We start from the raw sequence: 10198 nt of genomic DNA, 5'->3' as shown, positions 1-10198 counted from the left end.
AAATCCCTGACCAAGTGCCAAGACCTCTGGAATCTTGCACTGCTCAGAGTTTGAGGTGGCCTGTAATAGGTTGCAGACGACTGGTCTGGAGGGTAGGATTTGAACCCATGGCTACAAGAAAGGAGATCCCACCTAAACAGGAAAAGCTTTCTGACAGTAAAACAGTGGAACGGTCTCCCTTGGGTGGACTCTCCTTCATTGGAGGTTTTAAAGCAGAAGTTGCATGGCCATGTGCCATAGATGCTTTAGTTGAGACTCCTGCATTGCAGGGGGTTGGACTAGATGATCCTTGGGATCCCTTCCAACTACGATTCTATGACATAACTCTACCTCTCACGTCTCGCTTCTACCCACTGGCCTGTGGGGGGGCCGTGAACCGAGCACTTTCCCACTAGGCATGTCCTACTAAAAACCACGGAGGGGGTTGGACTAGATGACCCTCATGGTCCCTTCCAACTCCACGATTTTATCATTCCATGGCTTTCAGGCTCCAGGCAGGCTGCAATCCTGGGCGAACAGGAGCAGGGCACCTGTGACTTCCCAAGACAGCTGAGCTCACCGGACACCGGCTATGCTGCCTTGGGTTGATGGGAGCAAGAGGTCTACCCCCTCCCCCCAAAAAGCCCCCTCCCCCGGTCTGGAGCGCCGACGGTTCTACCATAGCTGCCAAGTTATCCCTTTTTTAAAGGGATTTTCCCTTATGCTGAATAGGCTTCCTCGCGAGAAAAGGGAAAACTTGGCAGCTATGTTTTACCCATTGCAGAGGTGGCGCTGCCACTCTACCCGCCTCTATCTCTATGGCAAGGTTACGTGAGGAACGCTTCCGGCGTGCCGACAGTCTACTTCCGGGCGCCCCTGTTCGGCGTGCCAAGATGGCGACGTCTCTGGGATCCAACACGTATAATCGGCAGAACTGGGAGGATGCGGTAAATACCCCCCGGGGCCGGGTGGTTCCCTCGGGTGTCGGGGCGGGAAGGAGAGGGGTGCGGGGGTGAGCTACTCGGAGCTCTTCAGTCTCCCGCGGGCGAGGGATCCGCTGCCGCCCGCTAACCCACCCAGTGAGGCGGCTGGGTTCCTGCTTCCTGCCGGGTCAAGGGAGTCCTAGGAGTCGGCAGCGTGTGGAAACGGGCAGGAGCGCCAGAGATCGAGAAGCCTCGTGCTAACCACCGAAGTCGACCCGATTTCCCACCTTGTAAAAGAGACGTTTTTTGGGGAAACTAGCTTAGCGAAGCTAGTGAGGTTTTAACTCGCTGCACAACTGGGCGTGTGGGCTATGCCGAAGTGCAGTTCGGAGGATGTATTTAACTGCATGCTTTGAACGTGAGAACTCATTGCTGTGTTTTGTGCGTGCAAGTTCTTTCCCTCACGGACTGTAGAAACCAGGAGATTTGAGTTGCACTCATTTGTTCTCTTGCCGTTCTTTGCTATTGTGACACAGCACTTAATACGGTGATACGGTACACATAAGTAGCACCCAGTCCCAGAAGTTCCCTTGACACTGAATGCTTTACATCAGATCAATTTACTGATATTAGGAATGTCTGAGGTGTTCGTTCTCACATTCAATTTGAAACAGCCTGTTTGTAGACTGTTTTTCAGGGTTGGTAAAATGTGCTTGCAGTGAAATTATTTTATTTACTTCTGTGTAGGATTTCCCCATTTTGTGCCAGACATGTCTTGGAGAAAACCCCTATATCCGAATGGTATGTGTTTATTGTGGGCTATTACTAAAGATCAGCAGAATGAAACAAAGATAAGAGGATATTAACTTGCAGGGAACTTCCAATTCCGACTTCATTGTTATAAAATAAAGTATGTACTCTTTATGCGATGGATTTTGCTTCTAAGAAAATATGTTTTAGATTAAGGTATTGATCTTGTGTATTCACTTGCAAGAACAAGCAGTGTGTTATAGTTTCCTTGGTAGAAGGTTATACAAAATATATTGAGATGAAAATCTTAGTAGGTATTTAGATCACTTGTTTGTCTGTGATTGGAAATTAAGCATTTATAAATCCTTTTAAAATCTGTTTAACTGAACATACTGATATGCCTCCATTTGTGTTTGCAGGCTCTCCATAATAATTGCTTTTCTCTGAAGTTATTCTTCACTAATACTCAAACTTACACTCTGGTGTACATGAACAGCTGTTATGTAACCAGCCATTCCCACAAAGATTTAATGGAAGAAACATTTTCCTTTTGTGTATAAAAATACTACTTCTTCCATTGAATCCCTGCCAGGCAGTATCCTTTATGCTTGGAAGGGAGATTAAGATAACATTTCTTATAGAAATATGATTTTCAGTCTCTTTAGAAAGAGATGTGAGGTCAGAGGTTTTTGCATATTCTTATCAGAGAAAGTGTGAATTCTCTTCTGTTCCCTAGGACAGTCCGAGCAGATAAAGTAGTATTTAGTACAGTTAACATATATTGTGGGAGATAATTTGTAGGAGTTGACAAGGTGAACTGGAGTTCAAAAGGCATATAATCTTGGGATAAAGTTATTTTTTCTAACACGTATTTTCCTTTATTTTAGACCAAAGAGAAATATGGAAAAGAATGCAAGGTATGTTTGTCATTTAAAAGAGAGTATGTTACAGTGACGTAATTTTAAAGGGTGGTTGTATTACTGGTAGAAATATTTCCTGACAATTTAGTGTCACAGCAATAAAGGATAAGCATTAAATCTTACTCATGCACCTTAGTTTAGTTCAATTCACTTCAGTGGTGTCAATAGAACATGTATACAACAGTGTTGCTAGATCTACACAGCAAAACATTTCATTCATTTCCACAATGGAATAATGGAGAACAGCAAAGATACCATTGTCTAAAAAGGACTGAACACACTGCAATCAGTTCCCACCCTCATTGAGTCTTCCAATAATTACTTCCCTTGTTTTGAGTTTATGTAGTGTTGATAACTGAAAGTGCACCAGTCATGTGTTCTTCTATAGTTAGATAGGCTGGTACACGTTAATGCAATCTTGTCTCAGATCTGTGCTAGGCCATTCACAGTATTTCGTTGGTGCCCGGGTGTACGGATGCGCTTTAAGAAGACAGAAGTGTGCCAAACATGCAGCAAGCTGAAAAATGTTTGTCAGACCTGCCTTCTTGACCTGGAATATGGTGTGTAGCTATCATTTTACTATACTGTGCAAATACAAAATCAACACATTGTTGCCGAGTATAGAATGTTGTTGTTGTTGTTAAAATTTTATATCCCATCCTTCATCTCAAAGGATCCTAGAATGCTGAGTGATACAAAATTTAAATGTCTAAAATCAATTTCAGTACAGAAACAGATTGTATATGGACTCCCCTTCCACATTTGGGCCTGCATGCATTAGGTGCTGAATGGCATGTACTGGTGCTATTCCCTCTGCTTGGAGACTCTGAATTTAGCATCATCTTTTCAGAGCTAGGCAGTCATTGCTGAGATTTTTTAATAGTGGAGATGAAGTTGAAATTGTCTCTTGCAGTACATGCTCAGCCTGCTTCTCTTAAGGAAAATAACTGGACAAGGATCCATGGTTTTAGTCCATGATCTACTTTCGAATGCTCTCAAACTATTTGCTTAAATACTTGGCTTATAATGTTAGTGGTAATTATTATTTTGCTTTTATATTAATTTTCTGTTTCCCCATTAAATATTAGGTTTGCCTATTCAGGTTCGAGATGCTGGACTCTCGCTTAAAGATGATATGCCCAAGTCGGATGTTAACAAAGAGTATTACACCCAAAATATGGAAAGAGAGGTGAAGAAATGTTTCTTGTGTAATTAGTGGTGTTAAAGTAAATGAACCAGATCACTAAGACATGTGTTTTCCACCTGGTTTTATTGTGTAAATCCCTGTTTCTCTGCTTTTGTAGATCATGAACTCTGATGGCACCCGACCTGTTGGTGCTTTAGGAAAGGCAACATCCACTAGTGACATGTTGCTCAAACTGGCTCGGACCACACCTTACTATAAACGCAACCGTCCACATATCTGTTCATTCTGGGTGAAAGGAGAGTGTAAAAGAGGAGAAGAATGTCCCTACAGGTATAATTATGGTGAAAAAGTAAACTTAAGAAAGCAGGTGTCTGAGTAATTAAAAGATTAGATGAGACAGGTGAAATTGGCACTTAACAACAAATGTAATAAAATATTGCTCTTGAATCCTTAGACATGAGAAACCTACAGATCCAGATGATCCCCTTGCTGATCAGAATATCAAAGATCGTTACTATGGAATTAATGATCCTGTGGCTGACAAGCTTCTCAAACGAGCTTCCACAATGCCTCGTTTGGACCCACCTGATGACAAGACAATTACAACGCTGTATGTAGGTGGCCTGGGTGACACCATCACTGAGACTGACCTTAGGTAAGTGCATTTTTTGATCTACTTCAGATCAATGTTTGGCAATGTTGATTGCGTGTCTTTTGGTATGTCTGCACAATAAGCTTTGAGGTTGTGGAGTGTATTTTAAGCATATTAGGAATCGGGAATGTGAAACAGGGCATTTCTTTATTGGAATATGTTTCCTCTTCAGGAATCACTTCTATCAGTTTGGCGAGATCCGGACAATAACTGTTGTGCAGAGGCAACAGTGTGCATTTATCCAGTTCGCTACACGACAAGCTGCAGAAGTGGCAGCAGAGAAGTCCTTCAACAAGCTCATTGTCAATGGCCGCAGGCTTAATGTGAAATGGGGCAGGTGAGTGATGAGGAAATCAAGTGATGGCAACGTGTATTTTTTTTTTTTTTAACATAATTTTTATTGGTTTTTACAAATTACAAAAAATGGTACATACATAAACACCTTTTCCACCTTCTTCCCACCCCCCTCCATGGGTCCTCCCCTGCCACAGAAGTATCCCACGCAGGTGATCAGTCAGAAGTGGTCCATTTTATGATTGGGTTTCTGTCCTCCTCCCCCTCCCCTGCCCCCCAAGCCCCCCCCTGCCACCAGGGAGCTCCAGTGAACCAGGGCAGTACGCAGGAGTTCATCCATCCAACCATCTATTGTCATACCAAAAAAAAAAAAGAAAATACAAAAAGAGAAAAAGAGAAAAAAGAGAAGAGGAAAAAAAAAGACAAAAAGGAAAAAAGACAAAAAAAAAAATTCATCATAATTGTTAAATTCATAATTGTTAAACCATATTTTGTGGGCTTCCCCACCCTCCCACCCTTCCCCGGTTTTCCTCCCTTATTTATCATCTTCAACAGTTTCATAGTTCATATTTTATAACATACACCTTTATATCTTATACCACTTTTAAACTATTATCATTTTCGCCTATTGTCCAATCACTGAGAAATCAAACTCCCATTTTTTCTTCCCGTGCCTAATTTTTACCCCTCTATAGGCCTCCATATTTTCACCTTTTTCCAGAATCAATTCACTTTTTAAACCTATAACTATTCCCAAACTAACCTTACTCCCCCCGAGTACCTGCTCCACCCCTCCAATCCAGCAAGTTCCATAGTCAGCAGTCCAGTTATAGTCCTATTAACCCATCCTTACAATCACCACTTCACTTTCCCTTCACCCCACCCCCTGTTTGCAGTCTTTTGCCATCCAGGCCTCCATATCAGACCCCTGAGCTTCTTCTCTTCTCTGCTTAATTTTTCCTTCTTCCCTGTGGTCATTCTGGAGTTCCAGTAAATCCAGTCGTGCCCCCCTCGAAGGGGAGGCACTCCATCCAACTTTTTGTAGAGTAAAATCATCATTTTTTTCGTGATGGGCTTCATTTTGTGTTAAATCATCACAGTCGTCATCATTGTCATTCTCACATTCATCTTCTTCAGTTTCAAAAACTTCATCTTCTAGGAAATCATATTCTGTCATCACAATCTGGAGTTGTTGCTGTAACACTAGCCGTTGTGTCTCCTCTTGACATAGTTCTATTCTTGTTTCCCACATTAAGGTCAAAACAGTCCGCTGAAACTCAGGCGGGTACCTTTTTGTTGACATAGTTCAGTCCTGTCAAGGTCAAAACTTGTCACATGGGGTGGAATATGATCGCAGTCTATTTTCTCGACTCCATTTTAACAAGCTGGCTGCATTCTTAAAAATAAAGTTCGAACTCACATTTCAAAAGCATATAAACCAAAAAAAAATTCCCAAAAAGTCCAGAGATAAAGATAGGAATAAAATTTAACTATAAATCCTGGTCAGCTCACTGGGTTTTCTGGGCTGCCGGCTCCCGAGAAAAAGAAAGGTCTTTCTTAGTCTTAACTTCATTCTGCAGGGCAATCACAACAGTCTCTCTCCCCTTTTACCCTGCATTTAGGGGAGATTCTCTTTGATGCCTTTGAGGAATCCTTTTAAGTTAAAATCTTCTGTTTACGGCTTCGGGTTTCTGTTTACTGTCTCTTATGTTACCGTGGGGGGGGGGGGTGGCTTCCTCTTTTCCCCTCTCTCCCAGGTCCAAATTGTTGCCTTAATTTACATTCCAAAGAATCCAAATTACTCACAGTCTATTCATTTGCTGAATGTTCTTTGAAGAATTGGCCACCTCCACTTCCCAGACTCGCAGCTTCGCACTCTCAGAGCAGCAATGTCAGCCTGTCCGCCGCGGTTCAGCTCCTCGCTCTCGGGGGCTTAAACAAAGCCGATCCGGGGAGGAGAGAGCCCGCTTTTGGCGCCGCCAGGCAAAATCTGTCCCCAAAAAGCACGATTTGGGGCTTTTAAGGAGGTTTCGTTTCGCTGGAACGATTCCCTCCACCTCTGAAGCGCCGAGGTCCGCTCCGCTGTGCGGACCCCCGTCTGAGCAAGATGGCGTGGTCAACCGGAAGCCGATGGCAACGTGTATTTTTCTTTCAGAGATTCTTCCTTGAAAGAGTTTCTGCAGTTATCTGAGAGCACCATCTTGCTTATTCTCCAAGCTGAACTCGTGCAGCTTCTCATAGAGCTAGCTGTGACCATTCTAAGAGAGCCACCCGGTTCTCTTCCTGTCTATATTAGGGAGCATTACCAAGTATATTTTGCAAATCGGTTGATATACACAGCTATTAAAGTATGGCACTGGCTGTGCTTTTTCTAAAAAATTAGGTTTTTTTAAAATTAAAATTTGTTTTTGTTAATATATGCTTACAATTTTTAAAATCTTGAAGTCCAGCATCCACCCAGCTTAATACTTGACCATAGTTCAAATGCTTTGATTCGGTTTCAGGTCTCAAGCAGCCAGAGGAAAAGAAAAGGAAAGAGAAGGAATCACAGAATCTGGTATAAAATTGGAGCCAGTGCCAGGATTACCTGGAGGTAAGGAAAGTGCTCCTTGTTCAGAAACGGGTTCTCTGACATTCTAGACAGGGTGAATTGCAGAAAAAATGCTTTTCTTGTTCTGTTTGTTTGGAAAACAGAGGTGCAATAAACATTTTTATTCTGGGAGGTTAAGGAGGTCTCATTTTGAAGTTGGCATAGCTAGAGACACTGGCTGAATTAGGACTAGAGAAGGAAACAGTGCTTACAAGAGAGTCTGTGAATAGGTTTATTAGTATCAGAAGGGAGGGAGGTAAAAAGTAAAGGACCCCTGGATGGAAGGGAGTTAAGTTGTACTTTAAGGCAGAAATGAGGAACCTGTGGTCTTCCAAATGTTGTTGGGCTCTAGCACCCATCAGCCCCAGCCAGCACAGCTAATGGGGAAAGGTTGATGGGAGTTGTAGTCCAAGAACATCTAGTGACTTGCATATTTCTCCTTCCTGCTTTAAAGGTGGGGTGGTTAAGCTTATTTGAAACCTAATAATATAGGCCTTGGCAGGATGAGGCATTTGATTTAGAGCCAGGTGACTTTGATAGGGAAGGAAATTCCTTTACTGAACCTATACGAACGATAATAGACATTGAGAAAATGGACAGCAGTAGTGCTCCATGGACTTGGGTTGCTCTCATCTGTTGAAAAAGGTTTACATCAAGGCTTTTTTGTCCCCACAGCTCTTCCTCCTCCTCCTGCAGCAGAAGAGGAGGCAGCCTCTGCAAACTATTTCAACCTACCTCCCAGTGGCCCTCCAGCTGTGGTGAACATTGCCCTGCCACCCCCGCCTGGCATTGCTCCACCACCACCCCCAGGTAATTTTCCTTTGTTTTTTGGCAAAATATGCAGCAGAATGTCTTGTCTTTGCATCTATGGATCTACTTTCTATTGCTTAGTTAATATCTAGGATGATGAACATCTTTTATTGGTACAGTGGTACCTCGCAAGAGGAATGCCCTGCAAGACGAATTTTTCGCAGGACTAATGCGTCTTGCGATCTGATGGTGATTCGCAAGACGAATTCGTTTTGTGAAAAATTTGTCTTGCGAATCACGGTTTCCCATAGGAATGCATTGAAATTTAATTAATGCGTTCCTAGGGGGGGGGGAATTTCAATGCATTCCTATGGGAAACTGATTCGCAAGACGAATTTTTCGCAAAATGAATTGACTCGTGGAACGAATTAAATTCGTCTTGCGAGGCAACACTGTATTCGTTTAAGAGAAGGTTAGTTGAGCGTGTTTGCTTCTTTAATCATCCCGCTCAAATTTATCAAGGTATTTAGCAGCAGAGAAGCAATTGCTTGTGAAGCAACATTGTGGGAAATGTAATTGTGGGGTCAGACTATTTTTCAATGGAAGATTTGCAGCCCAGTCTTGTGCTTGATTGCTAGGAAACAGCCAACAAAGTGCCATGTGGCTTACCCAAGCAAGAGGGATAAAAAAATGATAACTTGCTTTACAAAACAAATAAAAGAAAGAAATTGTGTTAAAGACAACAAAAGCAAGGTATCTGACATTAAATAAAGGAGTATGTCAGGTGCCGGTCACAAATTCAGAGAATTTTCTCTTGCCTCCAAAAGCTTTGATCAAGTGTCGAAGATTGTCTGTCCTCTTTTCTGCAGGTTTTGGGCCACACATGTTTCATGCGATGGGTCCGCCACCTCCTTTCATGAGAGCTCCGGGTCCTATCCATTATCCTTCTCAAGATCCACAGAGAATGGGTGCCCATGCCGGGAAGCACAACAGCCCCTAACACCACAAGATCATCCTCATTGTTTATTTTCTTCTTCTTTGTTTTTTTTACGGAACTTTACGTTGGTAGCATACCACATTCAGTTACAATGTGCAGGAAACAAAATATCTCTCCTTCATAGTCACACGGCCCTGGTTCAGTCCAGCTGTGTTACACAAACAAAAAACCAGATCACTTGTATAACCAAAGAACTTGATACAAGTATTTTGAGGAAACAGTGGCTTTTTAAAAAATGACCTAGAGGAATTTTAATTATAGTAGAACTACAAATCCCACCAGCGTTTTCAATTTTGGATACTTTCAAATAAACTAGTCTTTTGGCAACGAAACAAGACACCCTCCTTTAAGGCAGTTTGGTAACCCCCAGTCAATTATACAGTGGAAAAACTACCCAACATTGTTCAGAATGGCCTGGAAAGCCCTTCAGTAGTAATCTGTTTGAATGTCAAATTACTGTGTTGCCATTAAAACTAGATTCAAGTTTCTCTTGGCGCTGAGCTGGAATGGAAAGATACAGGGAGGTTATAGACTATAATGAGGGGCATACGGATGCTGTGCCACTTTCTATTCAACGCTGTTTCTCGCCATTCATGATTCTGTCTGTGATGCATGCTACCAAAATGTTGAGGCAGCAGCATTGCATGCTTGTTAAACCTCTGTTAAAGGGGTTGGTGACTCTTTTGAGTTGTGACTTATGTGGCCTTCATGTCCATTTGCTACTGAAACTAGTCTGGTTTATTTCCTAACGCAACACTTGATTACTGATGGCTCTTTTAGATATGTGTTTTCGGTATTTACCCTGTACCCCCTGTTTTTCTGCATCAAGTCTGTCATGTGTCCTAGTAAAGAGAATCATATTTTTACCTATGTCCAGGTCTTATTACCTTGTGTGCATTTAAAAAGAAAGAAAGAAAATACAGCACTCTGCAGGTTCACTCAATGATATCTGGAATTTGCAGTTGTGTAAAAGAAATGGATTTGACATTGCATAGTGTTTGCCCCATTTACTAAAAAGATGAAATATAAACGTGTCTGATGAACACTTGCACAAATGCATTTTGATTTTTTAGGCCTCCACACTGGTGTGAAACTGCAGGTAGTATGCTATTTATCGAAAGTGCCCAAGTCCTTATTGAAGCAATTTGAAGGCTTTAACAAATTCTAAAATGACAAATCAGAGACAAATCTCAAAT

At 42.2% G+C, this 10198-nt stretch overlaps 1 protein-coding gene across 1 annotated transcript; it reads left to right on the top strand.

The window, feature by feature from the left end:
• Nucleotides 1-855: 855 nt before the first annotated feature.
• Nucleotides 856-9872, top strand: RBM22 (RNA binding motif protein 22). Its single transcript, XM_035105676.3, has 11 exons — nt 856-926; nt 1650-1703; nt 2540-2569; nt 3000-3132; nt 3661-3761; nt 3877-4049; nt 4174-4374; nt 4544-4708; nt 7170-7258; nt 7931-8065; nt 8875-9872. Exons 1-11 carry the CDS (start codon nt 873-875, stop codon nt 9003-9005), a joined length of 1266 nt encoding a protein of 421 aa, XP_034961567.1. The 5' UTR covers nt 856-872; the 3' UTR covers nt 9006-9872.
• The last annotated feature ends 326 nt before the right edge of the window (nt 9873-10198 follow it).

This window comes from Zootoca vivipara, chromosome 2, assembly GCF_965207765.1.
Source record: "Zootoca vivipara chromosome 2, rZooViv2.hap1.1, whole genome shotgun sequence".
Classification (NCBI taxonomy): Eukaryota; Metazoa; Chordata; class Lepidosauria; order Squamata; family Lacertidae; genus Zootoca; species Zootoca vivipara.
The sequence above is the reverse complement of the archived record's forward strand: the minus strand, read 5'-3'. Positions and strand labels throughout refer to the sequence as shown.

Coding starts and splice junctions, on each gene's coding strand:
- RBM22 (XM_035105676.3), top strand. CDS start 873: ATGGCGACGTCTCTGGGATCCAACACGTATAATCGGCAGAACTGGGAG. Junction 927..1,649: donor GGCAGAACTGGGAGGATGCG/GTAAATACCCCC, acceptor ACTTCTGTGTAG/GATTTCCCCATTTTGTGCCA. Junction 3,133..3,660: donor CCTTCTTGACCTGGAATATG/GTGTGTAGCTAT, acceptor ATTAAATATTAG/GTTTGCCTATTCAGGTTCGA.